This window comes from Perca fluviatilis, chromosome 22 (genome assembly GCF_010015445.1).
Source record: "Perca fluviatilis chromosome 22, GENO_Pfluv_1.0, whole genome shotgun sequence".
NCBI lineage: Eukaryota > Metazoa > Chordata > Actinopteri > Perciformes > Percidae > Perca > Perca fluviatilis.
In genome coordinates, this window is record NC_053133.1 from 13,350,009 (window position 1) to 13,371,933 (window position 21,925).

Consider the following 21,925-nt stretch of genomic DNA (forward strand, 5'->3'; position numbering starts at 1 on the left):
AGAAGGAGAGCCACATAATTAGCTGTCTGTGTGGGAGAAGGACAGAGTGTGAGACAGATAACATCCCCCCCCCCCAATGTCTTGGAAAGGGCTTGGGAAAGACATTTGATATCCCAAACTAAAACAGTTCACCTACAAGCATGTGATGTCCCGGCCACCGTCATGTGTCATGCACATGTAGTGTGTAATATTGCAGCATTACACGACGGTGTCTGTTGCATTAAGCCTATACTAATTTAAAAAAAAAAGTCAAATCAACATCACATAATATATAATACAGCTCTTTCTTAGTCACTCAGTTGCTTTGGCTCACAGTCCAAACATGTCTAAACAAAAGCAGGTTTCATCATGCACGTCCTAGATGGTGTTTAAGAAATAGTTTGGATATTTTGAAGTGGGGTTGCATGAGGTACTTAAAAAGGCGAGGTAAAGGGGTGAAAATATTCTAAATATAGCGTACACTTAAGCCAATATTGATTTTTTTTTAGGTGGGCCTTTTTTAGGTGGCTAAAATATGTTTTGCTGTGTGGCCATGTTCTTCTCCAAAATGTGTACATGTGTGGGGGGCATGTCTTGGAGTTTGTCCCCAGACCAGTTGTACCATTAATGCTTTACATGGTCACATATCTACTCTATGAAGCTGATGCTGTCTGTGCGTGTTGCAATATGATGGTTTCAGTCTATCTGTATGTCACTGGCATGTACTGTTACTCAGTTGTTCCTGTTGTTAGTACACTGGCTTTCAATTTGTGTGCGTGTGTGTGTAGCCGAAATTCTAAATAAAAGTGAAATTCTAGTGAATCTTATTGGAAAAAACACTAAAACAAGTTTTCAAAGATAATGTAATGTTATTAATAACCTGAAACAACGGTTCTCAAGTTTAATCTGAATGTAATAGTATATTACATGTATTTATAACTTACGTGTACTGGAGTGTTTACTATGTGTATCACGTGCCCTGGCAGAGGGATCAGAACGGACTGTGACATTCATGACTACTTAACGTAAGAGGAAGGGAAAAAGCATGGGGGGGGAGGGGGGGGAGTATTTAAAATTTAGTGCTCGCTCAATTTTACCACAATGGGAAGAAATCCTTAACTTCATGTAAACAAGACAGTCCAGGAATAAACGTCAGTGTCTTGGCTCCTTTCTCTAACCATAAGACTATTATTTGAGCCTGTCTAATGTATAAAAAGCCCCAAAAGCTTAAATGTGATGTTTCTTTAAAAACATCTTTATCTGATTCCACTTCCTATAAACAATACAATAAGAGACAGTTATGATGTCTAGATCCATTCAATAAATAATTTTGCATAAAAAAAAAAAAATACAAAAATCATTTGTGAAAATATTAATGTTTTTATGTTTGTTTTTTCCAAACAGGGCTCAGTAAAAATCACTATCAAAACTGAAATGCTATACAGAAATTAGAATGTACTGTTAGCACATCAGGTTAGAGTCCATGTCCGTTCGATGATTTTATCCCACTGCTCACCAAATTTACATGTGGGACTTTGTGCAAGCATTGCACTAAAGAAGGCCCCAAACTTTGACAAATAATCACATCACAAAATTACTTGTTTGACAATAGAACTATATATTATCTCTTTGATAAATATCTTGCCTTCACGATCTTGCCTTCACACTTTTAGCTGTAAAAAATAGAACTGTACACCATCAGCAATATACAGTATCAGATAGAATAAATAATAGGATTCCATTCAGAGAGTAGAAAAATTGAAATAATGACAGAAATCTGGAAATGATAATGATGGGCTGACTAAATTATCTACGGATTTAAATATTTGTAGATGATCTCCCATTCTTTTAGAGACAAACCATGTACAACTTGCACCATTAGAAATATTGAAATGTAGGCTTTTCTGTGCACTGAAAAAAAAAAACTCTTCAGTATATTTTCAATCCAAGAAAAAAAAAAATCAAGCAAGGAAACAGTCCTTCTTTTAATCTTTGTGTGAATGTGTAAATTCAGAGTACTGTAACTCTACTGTATACTAAAACTATCCCCTATGATCAAAAAATCTCCCAACCAGAAAAAACTGGCCTATAATGTAAATGTATACAAAAGATTATAGCACTCAGTGAAGGAAACAGAACTTTAACCTCATTCTTAATTTAAAACAGATCATCTTGAACTGCTATTCAATTTCATTCAGCTTTACATGGATAAAATCAACTTTTACACAATTATAAGGCTTTTTAATGAAAGGTCAATTTAGTTGAGTAGTGTAGTAAGATATAGTAAGTATTGAACAAAGACTGAGGAAAGTAAATATTTTCTTGTGATAGCAAAACTGGAATCTGTAGTTCACTGCATCACTAGAAGGGCACCTGCCGTCCAACAGATGGTGCAGTCGATAAATAAGAGGGAGCAACAGCTAATGGTAGGACCTTTAGTGTAAAGTGTGTATCATATTTAAAAAAGATAAGCAAAATAGGAAATAAGCACAAAGATTGCACTTCAGTTCATTGAAATGCAGTGTAGATCCACCCCTCATTGGCATGTGGCCTTAATTTACAGTCTTCAATGATTCATTTCAAGCATTTCTGTTTTGAAAGGTTTTTGCCACTTTTGGAGTGTAAAATGCCCAGCTTCTATACTCTATAGGCACTGCGTGTGTCAATCAATCAATCCATTATATTTGTCACATGAAATCGTATGAGACACAATTCCAATGAGATGTTATCCAATCAGCTCCTTAAACTTGTGCACGATTCATCATTAAGCAGAATGTGGCCGTCACATCGGCACACACAAAAATAGTCCCCCCCAGTTAAATGGCACTCCTGGATCCAGCCAAAGTCTCGGCGAAAGGACACCACAGCTCCGGACATCTTGCTGGAAACTGACGGAGGCCACTTAGCTCACCGTCCGACGCCTGCACACTGGCTAGCAGGATGCCCAGCAGAGAGGTGGTCAGTTGGTGTTTAATTCCTCCACACTTGCCTCGGTGCCCACTCTGATGTAGAGATGGACGCAGAGATGGTCTTGCTTGTCCACGTAGTCGGGATCGTAGCCATAGGTCGTACCTGATAGCCATCTTCCCCTTTTCCTCTGCGTTTACTCGGCAGGAGACTGGAAAGTTGATTTCCCGATTTTGATGAGGGACTTATAGCCACATGCCATCACCGTGTAACGTCAAGCACATAAAGCACAACTAATATTTGTAAAACAGACAATTCAGCATATATTTTGCGGAGCTGACGGAGAGGCATCTGGAGAGTTCCGCGCCTTCTAGAACAAAAAAAAAAAAAAAGTGTGTGTGTCTCTGTGTGTGCCAGGCTGTCTACATGAGTCCACAGCAAGGCTCCTTATTGTTAGGCTGGTCCTCCTCAGGGGCTCGGAGTTTCAGCAGTGGAGGGTCTCCGCTGGCTGGGGTGAAGTACACCTGGCTCGGGGAGGCTACCTCCTCTGCATTTGGGGTCATTTGGAGCTCTGGCTGGGCCTGAGTGTTTGTCACCTCGGCCACTGCAACAGAAGGCTCCTCCTCCAAGGAAGGGGGCAGCGGCGGGGGAGGCGCTGGGTACTTATTGAGCTTGGCAGCTGCCCGCTGGCGTTTCAGGTCAGCCAGGGTATGGTGTGATTTCTCTCGAGTCATACTGTCTGCCCCCTCTCCCTCTGCAGACCCTGACCCGGATGCAGGGCTGAGCTGGTACGAGGCGCTGCGATCCATGAGACCTCCACCAGTCCACAGCTCTCCAGGTACAGAGGAGGACAGAGAAACAGAGGTGCCTCCATTACCTAGGCTGGACATGATTTTCCTGTCTGCAGCCTCCAGTTCCTCTAAACGTGATGCGGCTCCACCACCAGCAACCTGAAACAAAAGAGAACTTTAAAGAACACATAGTAGTTTAATCAGCTTTAACTCTTTGAAAAATGTGACAAAAACAACAATAACCAGACACATTTTCTTAAAAAAAAAAAAAAAAAGAATAAGTCTACAACACTGAGCTCGCTCACCATGGTGGCATGCTGGTTCAGCTCATTATCCGTTTGTCTGTCCTCGTCGTCGTCATGTGGCTCTGGCTGTCGGCCGCGCTCCTGCCACACCATGGCCTCTTTGTGGTGCTCCCGCCGGTACAGACTGGAGCGCTCGTTCACGCTGACACGACGTACCACCTTACTGTATAGACAAACGAAAAGGGGAACAGTGAAGCTAACCTGCTTCAATTTTATGTGTATGTTTTTCACCCTCTGGTTCCCTTGAGCTCTCTGGCCTAGTGTCCTCTCTCACCCTCTGCTGCCAGTACTAGAGGCTCGTCTTTGCAGCGTGCCCTTCTGCCGGTCCTGGCTCTTCATGATGGCATCATGTTTGTGCTTCAGGTCCATCAGTTTGGCTCTGACCTCTTCATCCATACACACATCTGAAAAGGCAGCAGCAGCAAAAGTTAGATACTGGAAGGTATGAAAGGAAAGATGCTAACAAGAAAGCTATAATTGAGAGACAATTAAGAAATGGATCAGGATAAATAGTTCCTAAAAGAGGCAGGGGATTAGAATTACATCATTAAAAGGTGAAAGGTACTGTCAATTACATATTTTTGCTATCAGGCAATACAGGACCAAAAAGGCCTTTCTGGTCTTACCCAGAGGGGTCTCCTCCAGGACAGACTTGGTGTTTAAACTGGCTCCATGGGCCACCAACAGTTCCACCATTTGGATCTATGGAACACATACAACAAACCCTATTAATGGCTCATTTAAGAAAAGGGGAAGGTTCTTATATTTTGGTCTGTGTGCAGCACTTACTTGACCCCAGCAGGATGCGGCGTGTAGTGGCGTCCAGCCATCAGAGTCCTTCACCTCCACCAGAGCTCTGTGCTCTAGCAATAGTTCCGCCACGGACATGTAGCCATTAGCAGCTGCTATATGGAGCTGGGAGAGATGTTCAACATTGATCATTAAAGTGCTGACCTAGGGGGAGGCACTTCAAAAGTTTGGTTTTAACTTCATTCACCAGAAAAAAAAACACTTAAAAAGTAAAATACAATGTCCAAATGCATTCAGAAAAAGCTAGAAAACGGGATCAAAGTCTTTATTAGAAAGAGTATTGCTGCAAGCTCTACTGCAAATTTAAACTACATGTATACTCCTGATTTAGACCTTCTTTGGAGACATTCAAAGTAAGATACTTAAACAAAATTCCAACTAGCACTTTGCTGCTGACTAATAACACTACCTTGTTTTGATATTGATTTTTAAAATGTAAGGGGGCAAATTTCAGACTAAGCTGAGAATAGAAGCAATTTCTTTTCTTTTTTTTAAGATTTTTTTGGGGCTTTTCCCTTTATTTTTGAACGTGGATAGACATGAAAGGGGGAGAGAGATGGGGGATGACATGTGTAATGGGAAAATTACATTTAAGCCTAATTACTTATATTTTTATGTTTAATTCGTACTTTACTTCTCTCACAAATGCTGAAAGAGTTGATCTCATTTCCCACATGCAGATTTTGATTCTATCTGCTGAGACGTCCAGTCTGGAAAATAATGTGAGCACTGTTTGTCTGAACATATAGGGGCTACAAGGTCACCCTAAAACTATCGTACAGGAAGGAGGAGGTGAAATGGCTCCGAGATGTCTCTTGTGTTTTTTCTGATTGTCTTCATGTGTATCAGATTGCCTGTAAGAACTGTAGTGTCATAATAATCCAAGTGCGTGTGTGCTGTCACTCTGAAAATGCATATAAGCCTAGTGTTCTTGTTCACTCATTTGAGAAACTGACTCCACACTGGGCTGCGGCCTTTTGTGAAATCATGTTGCTCCTATATTTGCAAATATATCTTTTTCAATAAAATACAAAAACCCAACTTGGTTTTAGTCTCAGTCTGTCTTATTTGTTTCAATTTACTAAACTCTGAAATTTTCCCCCCTGCTGCAAAGGAAACTTCCACTACACATGCAGCAAAGGGTAGCAGGTCGGATTCGAACACGCGCCGCTGCAAAGGACTCAGCCAACGGGGGGCGAACGCTCTTACTGGGTGAGTTAGAGGCTGCCCCGAATAGAAGCAATTTCTAAAAGCTTTGTGTTTTCCCTGTCCAAGATCTTGAATGAAAAATTAACCAAAATACACCAATCATTCATTTCAAAAGTCCAAACTTTGTCTAGCCTGTAATTTTTTTGGCTGAGTTTTATGATTTTGATTTGTTATTCAAAAATCTGTGAATGTACCCTAGGATCATAAGTATCATTATAATCCCTGGCCTTCTTTAATTTTCTTAATGTATATAGTACATGCCCCCCCGTCTCACCAGTGCTGTTCCATTAGCGTCCTGTGCATTCAAGTCTGCTTCGCTGTTAACCAGAGCCTGAACGTCAGCGAGCATGGCCGCCTCTTTAGCCCCTCGACATTCATCTATGCGGTCCTGAGTTATCCCTACACACACACACACACACACACACACACACACACACACACACACACACACACACACACACACACACACACACACACACACACACACACACACACACACACACACACACACACACACACACACACACACACACACACACACACACACACACACACAACCTGTTAGCACACAGACATTAACAACCTGAGCACACAGCAGTCAAAGATGTTTGTCCTAATTTTGGTTTGGGACTGGTCATTACTGTGTGCCACCTGATTTCAAATGTGATGGACAAATGATGGAGATGTGTTAACTTTGAAAGAAAAATATGAAATCTTCCCTTTTTTTAAGATTATTTTTTGGGCATTTTAGGCCCTTATTTTGACAGGACAGCTGAAGACATGAAAGGGAAGAGAGAGGGGGAATGACACGCAGCAAAGGCCGCAGGCCGGAGCCGAACCTGGGCCCGCTGCGCCGAGGAGCAAACCCCCACACATGGGCGCCCATTTCCTTCATTTTTTTAAGAGGAAGACTAAATTACTTTTAAATAAATGCCATTCAAATAAACTACAACAATTTCTGCAGCTTGGATTTGACTCCTCTTACTGACCTTGTTCAGCCATAACCATCTCCAGCAGCTCGAGGGTGGCCTCATCCTCACAGAGGTCATAGGGCATGTTACCATCCCTTCCCCCCCCAAACCCCCCCCCCCCCAAAAAAAAAAAAAAAAAAAAAAAAAAAAAAAAAAAAAAAAAAAAAAAAAAAAAAAAAAAAAAAAAAAAAAAAAAAAAAAAAAAAAAAAAAAAAAAAAAAAAAAAAAAAAAAAAAAAAAAAAAAAAAAAAAAAAAAAAAAAAAAAAAAAAAAAAAAAAAAAAAAAACACACACAACAAAACACACACACAACAAAACAACAACACCACACAAAAAAAAAAAAAAAAAAAAAAAAACATGTAAACTTGTCTCTTTCCAAGCAGGATCGGTCTATTTATACTTTTGTCTAAAAATGAATTTCCACTTTGCCTGGATGTAAGGATATAGCAACATGTATCATAACAGTTGAGACAAAACTCCACAATATATCAGCTCATTCATTCCTATACTACTGATTTTCCACCGTAATGACAGCAGGAAACATTCTATGATAAACCAGATGCATAAATGCGGGGCTGAAATTCAAGGGAAAACTCACGCCTGAATCAGGAGCTGCACCAATCCAGTGTGTCCACAGGTGGCAGCAGCATGCAGCGGTGTCCACAGCTCACTGTCACAGGCATTCACAGAGGCACCAGCATCCAGCAGGCACTGCACTAGCTCCACAAAGTCATCAATGCAGCACTGAGAATAGAGGGCAGATGTAGATATGTATGAAAATGTGTATGAATGCAAAATGATGAACAGACAGCACAAAACAGGCATAGACAATGATAGAAAACCTATACTATAGGCAAACAAACATAAAGAGAAACGGATAGACCATTGCATAATTATTTATGGTAACTAATACACTGGCTTGAGTAAAAGAAAACATTTGCCTGCATGGTACAGCTCTCTGCTGTGTAAACAGCACATTTTCCAAGGGTAAGAGCAGAGTCAACTACTTTCATAAAGAGTTCTCTGTGCCCTCAAATACCCCTCTGATGAATTTATAGTAGCATGTGTATGTGTCACTTATAAAAGAGAAATAACCCAAGAGAAGTGGCCATCTGAATTATAAAGATCTGTGTGTAGCTATAGATTTGTGTTTTTCAAGGTCCTGACAAACAAAACACAGGAATCTTATCGTGGTTTCTTCTAAATCTGACTATGCATGTCCAGGAAAGGAATGTAAGCCTAAGCAAGTTGCTCTCACTCTTTGGACATCAAACTAAAATGGTTGGGAATGAATCAGTGAGCTGTAAACCGATGTAAACTAACTTAAGATAAGTAACAGTTCACACAAAATAAAGGCAAACATTACTTGGTGAGCTCAGAGCTGTGACAGCAGATTACAAATAACATTACACAAACCATTAGAAGAAACCATGATAAGATTCCTGTGTTTTGTTTGTCGGGACCTTGAATGCAGGCAGTGGTGTGTACAGTATGTGTGACGTTGTAGTTTTTCTGGTGTACTGTGAGGGAAATGCTTGATGAGTATAAGGGGATAATTAGATGCACTGCGGAGTAATGTTTGGCTACACCACAGATACATTCTGGGATAGGAGGAAAAAAAAAAAAAAAAAAAACAGTCTGGGTTGTTTGCAATTCCTTAAATCAATCGTCTTGGGCGGCACTAAGCTCCAGACACATAGACACCGCGCAAAAGTGTGTGTGTGTGTGTACCTGATGTAGGGCTGTCAGTCCATCCTCGTTGACCAGATCTGGGCTGACACCACTGTTAAGTAGCTCCCTCACTAGAAGCAGCACAAGCATACACAGCATTATGACTTACCACCCGGGCAGAGTCCTCCACAAACACCTACATAACAAGACATAACATAAACATAGACACTTGCCACATATCTGTCTGGCCTAAATATATACAGTATAATAAATGATACCCATGCGGGGTGTGTGTGTGTGTGTGTGTGTGTGTGTGTGTGTGCACAATGTTTGCCACTATAATTAGCCTTGATCCTGCAGCTCACAATAACGCCATTGAACACCAAACGCCTTTCTCATTACAATTAAAGTGTGACGTATCAAGTATAAATTATGCATGAAAAACTTTCTTTGAATCACATTTTACAGAGCACAATGCACCAGCTGATAAGGGCTTTATGTCTCAGAAAAGGCCAACAGCAACACAAGACAAAGAAGCCTAAAGCAGAGGTCATAGTATCCCCTGACTTTTAGAGTGAGGCTGCTTTTAAAAGTTATAGGAGTTTGATTGGTCTAGGCAGGAAGGTTGTTCATTAGTCTGTTTTAGAATAGTCTGAAACCACTTGTCATCCTGTCTTGAGTTCTGTTGACTGATTTACTTCCAATTTAGATTAGTGTTGAAGCTCTTCAGTCCACAACATTTAAGGCTCTCTAAATGACTTTTCTCTGCGAGTGTGTATGTGTGTTTCTACCAACCCTCGTCCAGGTCATTGCGTGCAGCTGCATCTAGCAGGGTGATGGCCTTTGGGAATGTAACTTTGGTGGTGCGCGGCTTCTTCTTATCTGCTTTGGCCCTTGACCCTCGTGTTGCATCCTTCTCCATCTGCGCCCATCCTTTCAGCTGCTGAGTGCGCCGCTTCTGGGCATGCTTTAGGCGTTCGGTGGCACTCAAACGCCCGATTGTGGCCATCTCAGCCAGCAGCTCGCTGTGCTCTGATGCCATGCCACCACAACACTATGAATTGTCACAGTGGCTTCTCTTTACTGTTTGTTTCTCTTAGTCCAAAAGGATATTCAATATAAAATGTTTCAGGTTTCTAAATTTATCATATACTTCCTTTATGCCTCCCAAAGAGGCCCTTCTGTAAGGCCAAACAGGCCTACGTTAGGGCCTGTAGAAGAGCACAAACAGATAATGCAGTTTATCTGTAAATGTATGGACAAAGCAGCAAAAATGTAAAGTATGATGAAACAAAACAACTTATGTTGTGCAATCAGGTGACAGATATCACCATGCTTTCAGAAGTAAGAAACACGTAGAATTTTTGCAATGTCTCTTTCCCATCTTTCATGGTAACAACTCTTATGGTGTAATGGGGAAAAGGAGAGAGAAAGAGGTCCAAAACATTATCATCCAAGCTGTGGATTGTAACCAACTGTCAGTTCTACCATCCATATCAACTGTTGGGCCGTGGCCAATGATCCACTGAGGGAAAAGAAAGACAGAGAGAGAAAAGGTAGTGCTAGAAAGGCAGAGTCAAACTATTCTCCAGGTTGGATGCTCCATCTGAGCTTCTAATCCAAAGTGGTGGTGGCTGTGTCCAAGAATTGGATCCAACAGAGGGGCAAGACCTTGAGAATCAATAGTGAGTATATGGTGCCAGTGGACAAGTAATCCACATAATAGGAAGAACTGGCGAGTTCAAGCAACAAAAATAAAAAGGGGCATCCATAAGATTTACATAAGGCCTACTTTAAGTGACAGGATGCATGTATCCCATGGTGGTGAGTTGGGACTATTCCAAAGTCAACTTCTCGTTCTTATTGTTGTTGCACTTTTTTGGCAGGTCTTCGGAAGAAGAGAGCTGTGAACGAAGGTTTCAATGATCCGTCCCTCAACAACATTGTCTTCTGTCTTCAACTGTAAGCTGGGAGAGAGGGGAAAAAAGGCAGGAAGAGAAAATGTGAGTACTGTGTTACAGTATAATGTACACACGTTGCTCTCCTAATCTGTTATCTTCAACCCCTGAGCTCCTTCCACCTAGTCCCTTCTCTCCCATTCCTCTCCCGAAGGAAACCTGAGATGGTGGGAGGCTTTTCATTAATGATTGACAAACCCTGCAGCCCGACACACACTTTGCTGCTATTGGCATACACACGGGGCAAGACTGAGAGAGGGATGTGGTGGAGAACCGGTTAAATAGCTGGTATGAGACATGTTTCAGTGCTGCTGTAAGTACCAACTCTGGCAACCTCGCTCTCGTTACCTTTCGTTAACTTCCCAGGTGAGTTACGTGGCTCACGCACTCGGTTCTTTCCAGGCTACTCATTTATTATTTAGGCCTGGGCCTGTGAGCGCTGAGAGGAAGGTTAACTAGATGCACTCAGTGAGATAGAGAGAGTGACTGACAAGACAGTAGTCCTGGGCCACAGAGCCACTGCAGCAAGCAGCCAACTACCTGAGAAGTTGGGAGGTAGACCACAGCGCTCTATAAATCAGCAGATTACACAGCAAACGGATGCAGGGTGATTCATAACAACCAGGTAGCAGTTACAGGGTTTGGTTTATATCCCAGTTAATGGATTTAAGATTGTTTTTGGGAAATTACATTTAATGGCGTTTTCCAACAATTCTTTCTCAACAAATAAAGCCATTTGTGGACTTTTGTACTTCATTTTCAGATTTGCTTGAATAAAAATAGATGAATTTAAAATACTACAATTCTAGTCTAGCCTGCTAAAACAGTAATCACATGGAACTTACTGTAGGATTTTAGAGACATCTAGATCAACCAGCATCCAAGTTTCACCAGGTGGAATAAGTTCATCTAGTCATCTACTCCGTTTGGTGGCTGATAACTGGACCCGGAACCCGAGCAGCAAGTCAATACAATTGGTAGGTACTATATAAAGAGTTTAAAGGTCCCATGGCATGAAAATGTCACTTTATAAGGTTTTTAACGTTAATATGTGTTCCCGCAGCCTGCCTATGGTCCCCCAGTGGCTGTTTGTGTAAACCGAGCCCTGGGTATCCTGCTCTGCCTTTGAGAAAATGAAAGCTCAGATGGGCCGATCTGGAATCTTGCTCCTTATGAGCGCATAAGGAGCAAGGTTACCTCCCCTTTCTCTGCTTTGTCTGCCCAGAGAATTTAGCCCACCCATGAGAGAGAGACATCATGGCTTTCAAATGAAAAAAGTGGCAGTCCAGTTATAAACCACTATTAAGAATTATCTCTGGCTGGTGTTTATCCTTTCTGTTTGGTAATAATGCAGTTATAAATCTATTGAGAATTTGTTTGTGTAGTTCACACTTCCTAGCAAGTCATTAAGTCTACACTAATAAATGTTCCAAAAAGGCGCATGTTAAATTAAAATGTTTACCTGATGAACTAAATAACTATCTAAAAAATATAAATGTAGTAGTGTCCTGCTGGAGGAGTTTAGAAACCAGGTAATGGGATTTTTCACAATCCCACAACCTTTTTTTATTGATAGCTTATAACTGATCCAGTATAAAGCATAGGAGTTATTAACCATAAATAAAGTCAGTAGTTACAAAGTATAAATCTTTTGTAAATGGTGACTTATTTCAAAGTACTACTACTACATATGATACACACTGATATACACTAATACTTAAAGCATAACATGCAGTATCTGCAGCATAACTACCGATATCTGTAACTAGCTACAATGTTAGGATTTCCTTAGATTGAGGATTAAAGCTTAACTCTCCCCCATAGACTGCAGACTACTACATGGATCATTCATTCAAACAATACATACATGGACTTAGAATGCACAGGATCAAGACATGGATGATGAATGCTGTAAGGTTCATTTATAATGCCAATAATCCATGTGGCAAATTCTTTAACCCGTCTTCCTCCTACAGGAAAAAAAACATGGTGTCCAAAGTCCATGTTCTTGTTAAAAGGTCAACAGGAAACAAGGAACCCTTAAAGAACAATTAAGGCTAGTCCTAGTAGCCTGACCTATTTTTGGTCTGTGTTTTCAACCACAGTTAACAAATGAAAAGGGGAACATGTTTTGTGGCATTTTAAGGGGCTTTAAAGGGAGAAAGGATTGGAGAAATAGGGAAAATATTTGCAGGAACTTAACCGCTGTATTAGTGGGATAATGCTAGACACAATCTGAAAAATCAGTGGAGTAAAGATCCCAGTCCTAAATGTTAGTATTGTGTGGCTCACTTTTTTAAAGAATGAATTCTCATAAGTCTGCATTTGACTCATATTTCAGATGACTCAGACTTTATTCATATAACAAAAATGTGTTTTTAGAGTTCATGTCAAATACAGAAGTGAAAAAATAGCTTGCAAACAGACCCAGACATAAACAAAAACAGACTGAATCATCTGCAATTTAAAACATGACCGTTTAGGTCATCTGCACTTTTGTTGATTTGTGCAAATCAGAAGATTCAATAAATCTTTACATTTTGGAAAACAAGACTCGTACAATGCTAAGTATATTATTTGACTGGAGTACATTAACAATTCAGATGAATGGATTATAACAAGCAAGCAGTGCTAAATGTTGTTTCCGCTTCATTTTAATTACACAGAGGACACAGGAATTTTAGAAAATACAGGCCTCTCATTTGATGGCCTGGCATTGGCATAGTGTGCCTGATGTGGATTTGTAATATTACCTTACTTTGATTTGTAATATTACCTGTGATCATTGTGACATTAAGGGCTACCTTTATTGGAAATATATCAAGTTCTGTTAAAATAAATTTTAAAATATTTTTTTTTTTTTTTTTTAAAAAATTTTTTTTTTTCAATCAGCTGATCATGACAAATAAACGTTTTTAATGTTTTTAAATTTTTTTCCATCATACCCCCTTTTTTTTTTCCCCAGAATTAAAACTGCCCCCTATCTTTTTTTTTTTTCCTTCCCCAAAACAAAAAAAAATAATTTTTTTTTTTTTTTTTTTTTTTTTTTTTTTTTTTTTTTTTCTGGCCCCGTGTTAAAAGCATCCGGATAATCTAAATGATCACAGATCTTTTCTATCCGTCAATTTGAACAATCTTTGGTCCAAATATCATCTTTCAAACAATCTTATTCTGGATTTACTTGATTGACAAAAATCTCATCAAGAACTCAAGTTTTAGAGTTTAAAAGCCATAGACTCCTTTACGTGTTTCTCAAAGAGACTGTGTTAGCAAGCCAAGGTAGATTATACCTGTTAATATGCTGGTACATTGATATGCTGGTACATTGGACGGGCTTAAATCAGGCATTAGATTCTTCACAGAATGTGGGTCTTTAAAATCATTTCATGGTTCATTGGTTAGGTAAGTGGCAACACTAAGGCTTACATATTGCAAAACATAACACATAACATTTTAATGGGAAAAAAAGCGGTTACGAGACAAGCACCCTTACAGGGTTGGGTTACATGATCAGATTACAAAAATAAACTATACTAAACTATAATCAACCCAAATTAAATTTAAAAAAAGATTTGCAATTAGAGTACAGTAAAACTGTGACATTTTTGATTACTTCTTTAAAATATATATATTTTTTTAAATGATGATTTATGGATAATGGAGCTTTTAGGCCTTTTAATTGACATTGAACATGGAAGATAAACATTTTGAATCTTGCATTACAAGAGCAAAGTCCTCCATGAGGCCTTTGAGAAAAGGGTCTGACACGCCATCCTGACAGCAGAAAAGGCAGTCGGACTGATCATTCGGCTCCCATCGGTCCAAAAAGTGCCTCGGAACACAAGAAGCAGCGTTCGGTGCGCGTGAGACGTAGGCCTAATATGTCTCCTTAACAGCAGGCGGCGCTAATCTGTATTGTCAAACCGGAAATGATTCACACGTCACATGGGTCTGGCTTCTCCCGAATTTCAAAGCCGACCATAATGGCAGCTCGTTTGTAATACAACCTCGTATTTTACGAAAATAGTTCACCGAAATGGGTTTCTGAAAACATTTGAAGCGAGAAATAGGCCATGCAGTTGCTGAATCTGTGTTGTTTTTGATCGACAAAGGTCAGTTTGAAAGATTTTCGTCAGATTTTGAGAGGCCTTTGTCACGCTCATCCCGCTCGTCATTTCCGGTAAGTGTTTTAATATAAGTGCACTGATTCGCTATTCAAGGGCTAGCACTCCACCAATCAGATTGGCCCAAATTAAAGTAGACAGCTCCTCCTCCGACTGACGACGGCACGGAACACACCAAACAGACTCGAGTCACCGACCTCGCCAGACTGTCGGCCGATAATCGGGTTGGTGTGTCAGGGCCTTAAAAAAACAGCAGCAACAAAAAATTGCACACACAAAAAAACAGCATCCCACCATGTCAGTAATGATTTTCTAAGGATAATTTGATTTGATGTTATTAGCACTGAAAATGTTTTTAGAGGTTTTAAGAGGAAAAATATTTAAGAAACTCCAATTTTTGTGGTTGCGTTAATTTTTTTTAAAAGGTGCAAAATTTAAATGTTTGACCGACCCCTGCTTGCTTACATAGGCCAACTTTGACACACACATTGCAAACTGAAACTTACTCTCATTCTCCCACTCATGATACATTTACATGCAAACAAACACACTCCGGGCACAGAACAATATCTCCTCATTAGCCATTTTGGCAGAGCGAGCAAGACAACTCAAATCTCGGCCAAAGCCAATCAGTGCAGGGTATCGGGGAAATGGAGCGGAGACAGAAGCTCAGAGTATGATGTTTACTGGCTAGTCCATGTACACAAACATGAAAGACATATCACGTCCCACCAAGAACACAGGTCATAAATAACAGGCAAAATGAAGTAGTTTGAGGTGATGCTGACAACTACCCGAAAGCACGCTACTGGTGTGTATCTGTGTAACTTGTTAAACACTCCGGCTGTGCGTAGGAGCCTTTAACAACTCATCCTTTCTCTCTCCTCTGTGGGCTCTGTCTGTGTAAACAAATACACAAGTGTTTGCATCAAAAGTGCTACGTGTTCTTATTTTTCTCTCTCTTAACTATAAGGTTAACTTCAGAACCGTATATGCTCTAGGACCTGACATGTGAAAGCAGTCTGAAAGTAGCCTCTTGGAGTTGCAGGCCATCATTTGGACGTAAATAAACAAAGTGAAAGCCAGGGTGTGGTGAAAAAGAAGGAAAAAAAGCTTCAAGATCCTCTCAGCATGAGATTGTTGTCTTGGTAGAGCTGTAACAATTCCAAATTTTGCTGTACAATTGTCTCAGAAATAATTGCGATTAACAATATAATTGTCTCTTTCAGTCAAATTCAAAAATATCTATTCATTTATTACTTTTTTAAACAAATTGAAGTTTTGAATGAATTCCAGGATACATCTTTTGGCTATATATCACTGTTACGTGACCCAGATAATGTAATAACACAAATACACAGCCTAGAAAGTAAACACCTCTTTCTTATAATAAAACTTTTTTTCCCCAAATGTATCCCTATTTTTGCTGCTATGAACGAGTAGAGGGTCAAGTGGCAACAACTACCAATTCAAATAATAATAAAAAGTTATAGTCCGACCAATATTCACTTATATAATTACATTTGGCATATCTAAACAAAATCAACAATTACCAGTCAAACGCCTTAAGACCATAGCTAATGTTAGCAATTAATTGAGGTTAAACAAAGAAACTGCGAATATGTTAAAAAAAAAAAAAAAAAAAGGACAATTAGACAATTATGTAATAGTTGTCTGCCTGTGTCTTGGTCTGACAGACTAGCAGCTCAGTCAGTCTCAGCCTGCTGTCTGGCACTAATCAGCCTACTCTACCTCACTTACAGCAGCAAACTGGTAGCAAGAGTGATTTATGCTTCTGCATAAAATCTAAGCCGTGGGTACGCAGGTTCGTGGAAACACGGACCTACGCTATGCCAGACCCTAGGCCGTAGCCTGACATGCACCTCTGGAAAAATGTAACTACACGTTGTGGCGACGCATGTCGCTCGGCAGTGGCTTGGTAGCATTGCATTTCCCCTAGTCTATATCTTTTATGTTCCACTTCCAGCATTGCTCCGGTGCTGCAGGAAATTCCGCCGGATCCATGTATTTTCCGTTTCCTTCCGCTTTCTTTGTGTTGGAATTTTAAAATTTGGTGGATTTATGAGTACTGTTGTTGACTGCTTCTCAGATCCCTGCATGGTAAATTGAGACAGCTAGCTAGAGCATCTGTCCGGTTTTCTCTCGCACAACTATTTTTGCAGCGGCTCTGTGCAGAGTTTAGCACCGCCCATGGCGATTCGGATTGGTTTAAAGAAATGCCATTAAACCAGAGCATGTTTTCCTCCCAGACCCTCCTTCAGCGCGCTTTGGAGAAGTGTCTGGCAATGCCAGACTACATTTCCCCCCGACACATTTCCTGGTTCTCCTTCTCCATAAACAATATGAAATCAATATCAGGGTTAACTTTTCCTGCTACAGATTTCCCAGCGTGGTCAGAAAGAACAGGGGAGACACTTTATTTCTCCCACCATGACTCTAGAGTCGCTACTCGCTCCGGAGCTAAATTACGTCACTCTCTCACTCGCTCTACTACACAAAAAAAAAAACACACACACACACACACACACACACACACACACACACACACACACACACACACACACACACACACACACACACACACACACACACACACACACACACACACAAAAAAAAACACAAAAAAAAAAAAAAAAAAAAGTTGGCCCTGCTATTCTCTTAAAGAGATCGACGCACACACCAACACACAAGTATAAACTTCAAGCCACTTACGTAGGCTATGGCAAAGCTCTGCGTGGAGCCTCTGCAGAACGATAAATCAACAACAATAAACTGCTAGTGGCATTTCTGGGTACATTAAGGTTGGTTGTGGTCCAAGGTAGACAACATAATGCCATGCTAAAATATCCCCAGCACACCAACAGTGAATCAATTCAATCAGGTTTAAAAGTCAGATGCTCAAAAAGCCTGAGTTTCTTTTCTAAATCTGGAATTTGCTGAAAATATTCAGCAAACCATCACAAATGACTATTGGCTATTGGCTATTTCAACACCAACAAGAGCAACAATACAGCCAATGTTATTATTATCAAACTCTATATTATATTATGAACCCACACATAACGATAACATATGGTTCCTTACTTAGGGTGAAAGTAATTAAATCAATTCAACAGTAAACGGTAAAAATACAACAAAAATTTACATATTCAACATTGTGATATTGAGATCTTACCTCATTCATCTGTCTGACAAATGTAGCTCTTATCAACAGTCTGTACCCTAAGGTCGATGAGAACTTGTGGTCTAACCTGTGTGTGCTAAGCTAGCAATTCATCAGTCTCAGTTAGTTTTGTCCCTTATAAATTAAGCCCCTGCACAAATGCAGAATGGGGAATTTGTTGGTGGCTAAACTGTGTAAGAGCCCTGTGATTCTGTGAGTCAGGCAGAGCCCAGACAGACGGGAAAAGACGAGGTGAGATCACTGATATTATACAAACTCTGGCACGGCACCACACGGAGAAATACAACTAAACATTTTGTGTTGGAAAAATGTCCCTGCATCAATCTGACATTTGTCAACTTTTTCCACCTCATGACCTAACAGGAAAGGCTGTCTACAGCTGCGGAGGAACATATACTTTCATTCAACAGCTGGAATGACTAGACCAGTATTAAACACACAAACTGAGGCTCATACATTCATCAAGTGGGTGTTGCCCATGGAGGTTATTAAGAGAACGGTGGTACCTAAGTGTTAAAGCTTGTGCTTGAACATGCAAGAACACAACACAAAAACTTGTGCTCAGCCCTGAATCTGGCTACACTGGAAATAGGCAAACAGCGCTTTGTGCTGCTTCATTCATGGTTTGCCATCATGGAATAACATTGCTCAGCGGTTGTTATATGACCACCAGCCCAGTGTGCTGTTTGATGTGACCTGCAGGACCTTCCTGTTGATTGAAACAAACAATGCTGAGTCAATGCTGCTAGATAATTCTGGAATCTGAACCAATGCCAAGTGACCTAAACTGCGTGCCTAATATTCAGAACGTTTTTTTTTTCCTGTTAATGTGCAACTTAAAATGAATGCATAAAGGAAGTATAGTTTAAATGGTCTGCAAAGCATTTAAAGATGACACCTTGGCACATTTTATAGACCAGGCTGTAATCAATGAATCGAGAAAATAATCCTCACATTAGTTGCAGGCCTCGTGGGAAGGACTGAATGCAAATGTCTGCAAAAGAGAGTGGGAGGGGGATCTACTTGAGAAGAGGTGGGCATTTTAAGTCCTGTCATGTGTCATGGTTTGAACTGCTCCATATAATCACTCAGCAATCTCAGTAATGCCACAGAGTAGCCAGAGTAGGGAGAGAGCAAGGGACCATGGGGAAAAAACAGAGAGAGTGTGCATGTTTAATGGAGATATAAAAAGGAGATTTGGAGGATATATAGACAAAGAGCTGCTGCTTTTTCTGGAGAACAGGATATGGAATAAAAGGGCAAGAGGATGTGGAGGAAAGAATGTGAAGTAGATAGAGGAGAGTATGAGGAGGAGGAGGAGGAAGCATGGGGAGGAGACAGACGTTACTCCACTGACTGCTTCGAATTAACAAGTAGGGTCGTGTCATGCAGGCAGAAAAATAGGGATAAAGAATATTTAAATAGTGCCACATGATGAGATTATGTATACGCATCTGATTCACATTTAAACACATGTGATGGTAAAGAAATGTCTTAGTAAAAAAAGACAGAAAAACAAGGGGGAGTTTATGCACAAGAGGAGGAATGTAACAGCGAGCCAAATGTTTCAAAACATTTGACCTTTAAAAAAAACTTGTTGGAATTTTCTTATCATGAAGAAAGAAAACTATATTAGGATGACTAAGAAATCTTTTTATAATGATTAACTCAAGTTACACACGAAGTTCAGGTTTTTGTCCTACAGAATAAAGTGCTCATTCAGTTGAGATAACCTATCTAAAGGTGTGCATCCTCGATGCAAGATCACAAGGGTTGAGTATAAGTACAATGATGAAATATTAAGCCTATTAAGGGGTCTACACAAGCTAATCTTGACCTATATTGTGAAACCTGCTAATATTTTACCATACATACCAAGGAAATGCTATTGAAGAAGTACTTTGATCACACATGGAAATACTTGTGAACAAGACCCCAAGACTGGCTTGACAGGAATTGATGACTGGGAAATTATTTAGGTTAATAAGTCAGTGATGCAGCGTTTCAAGTCAAATAGTCAGTGAGTAGCCTATATCTGCAGTCAGTGATCAGAGGGAAAACAAGCACCAAGACAAACAAAAATCAGTATTTCTTTACTTACAACATATCTCCATAGAAGATTAGGGTTGCAAACAATTCATTATGAATTAATGTGTAAATTATGTTCTTGATCAATCAATTAATTGAGTGAGTTTAATCATGACAAAGAAAGACAGCGAAGCCTTACATAACCAGAGAATAGACATTTGACAATTGACATTTTTGCTGAATAAATGACTGGTATGAAATGACAATGTTATCAACATAATTGGTGATAAATGTTCTGTCAAATGACTACTTGATGAATCCAATATTTGTTTCAGCCCTACAGAAGATTATAGTTGGAGCAAGAACATAAGCTGTTTTACAATAGAATACAATAATCATGCTACAAAAACTGTTTATTTGAACTGCATGCTCCTGTTTTATATAATTTCCCCAACCACCTTACAATATAACAACAGGACGATAACACTGGGTGGCATTGGACCCATATGATAATGACCTAGCTGAGCAGCTTGTACTACAAAAGTCATTCTATAGATTTATGTCAGCCTGTACATGATAGCTAGTACTTTGCACTCGTTGCCCTATCACGAAGCTGTGATATAGCTACTAGATTAGATACCGGAAATTTCTATGTAATTTTTTACTTTAACAGTATGGTATGATCACTGTAAATAAAAAGACAGCGACAGCAGAAGCGTTTGTTTTTCTTGTGCCATAACTGTGTAGGATTAACTGTGAGCAACAGATTAGCTAACCTACCTAGCGTTCCACAGACAGGCTCAACAGGTGATCTGACAGGAAGCAGTTCATTTAACGTTAAGCTACCTGGCTTCATTCATCGCGTCCAGGTGCAAATAAAGTTAACACCGGCGAGTTTACCCTAGCATGTTGCCTGTCTGACTCTTAACTGTTAAAATGGTAAGAACACTTATTGAGCAGCGATAAATTCGGCTACCTTTGATGTTGTGTCATGCTAACGTTACCTTAGCCTCAGGTTAGCCTACTTTTCAGCTACACGACAGCCAGAGTCGTGCTGGTTTAAGTGAATTAAACGTTACGTCGCCTCCACGACAATTTACTTTTACTGACACAAGTTAAACCGAGCAGGGTGTACAATATCGACGTGAAATGATAGAAAACAATGTGGCGACACCTTACCTGTTGAGTTGACTGTCAGTTATAGCTCCTGTGCAGGTCTGCGGCTGTGAAACTGAATCAGCTGCTGTCCCCAGCTCCTACTCCTGCCAGCCCTCTGGGGAAATGCTTCACCATAACAACCGGAGCTGCGCCCTCTCCTCCCGCAGGACACATTCCACCAGAGGGCGGCAAAGTCTGCAAGCTATGAAGGTCCCATGACATGGTGCTCTTTGGATGCTTTTATATAGGCCTTAGTGATCCCCTAATACTGTATCTGAAGTTTGTTTCCTGAAATTCAGCACTTTATTCATATTGGACCTTTCAAATAAAAAAAAACTGCATAAAATAAATATAAAATACAATACCATGAAATAAAACAAGAATTTCAGGGAATGGCCAAACAACAATAAAAGGAGCATGGTAAAAGCGTTGGAGTAATACATTATAGAAAATACCAGCCTATAGAGGGTTTTAATATACAGACTCACTCCACTGATCTGATACTGAGGGTGAGTTTGTACCACAGAGTTTTAGCCAAAACAGGAAAAGCATAATTCCCCTTTGTCTTAAAAAAAAACCTGGACTGTGGAACTTAAACATACAACATTTTGTTGCCATACCTTAGGGGTATTGGAGCAGAAGGAGTTGAAGGATCAGATATAATGGAACTGAACCATGTAGGGCTTAAAAAGTAATTTAAAAATGAAATAAAAAATGAATAGGGAGCTGATGTAATCCAGACTGACGAGGCATTTTCTCTTTGTCTAGAGTTTGTCAAAAGCCTATACTAGCTGCTGCATTCTGCAACA

At 40.0% G+C, this 21,925-nt stretch overlaps 1 protein-coding gene across 1 annotated transcript; it reads right to left on the minus strand.

Moving 5' to 3' along the window:
* Nucleotides 1-1,336: 1,336 nt before the first annotated feature.
* On the minus strand, nt 1,337-21,295 carry ppp1r16a (protein phosphatase 1, regulatory subunit 16A). The gene is made up of 11 exons (XM_039790224.1): nt 21,138-21,295; nt 9,439-10,610; nt 8,704-8,774; nt 7,571-7,716; nt 6,991-7,067; nt 6,276-6,400; nt 4,772-4,897; nt 4,609-4,684; nt 4,257-4,386; nt 3,983-4,145; nt 1,337-3,836 (listed from the first exon to the last, which is right to left on the minus strand). Exons 2-11 carry the CDS (start codon nt 9,683-9,685, stop codon nt 3,309-3,311), a joined length of 1,689 nt encoding a protein of 562 aa, XP_039646158.1. The 5' UTR covers nt 9,686-10,610; nt 21,138-21,295; the 3' UTR covers nt 1,337-3,308.
* Between the last annotated feature and the right edge of the window lie 630 nt (nt 21,296-21,925).

Excerpts from the sequence above, each read along its gene's own strand:
- ppp1r16a (XM_039790224.1), bottom strand. The coding sequence starts at position 9,685 with ATGGCATCAGAGCACAGCGAGCTGCTGGCTGAGATGGCCACAATCGGG. Across the intron at positions 7,717-8,703 it reads GACTGACAGCCCTACATCAG|TGCTGCATTGATGACTTTGT; the intron begins GTACACACACAC and ends CTCTATTCTCAG. Across the intron at positions 6,401-6,990 it reads GATGGTTATGGCTGAACAAG|GGATAACTCAGGACCGCATA; the intron begins GTCAGTAAGAGG and ends GTGTGTGTGTAG.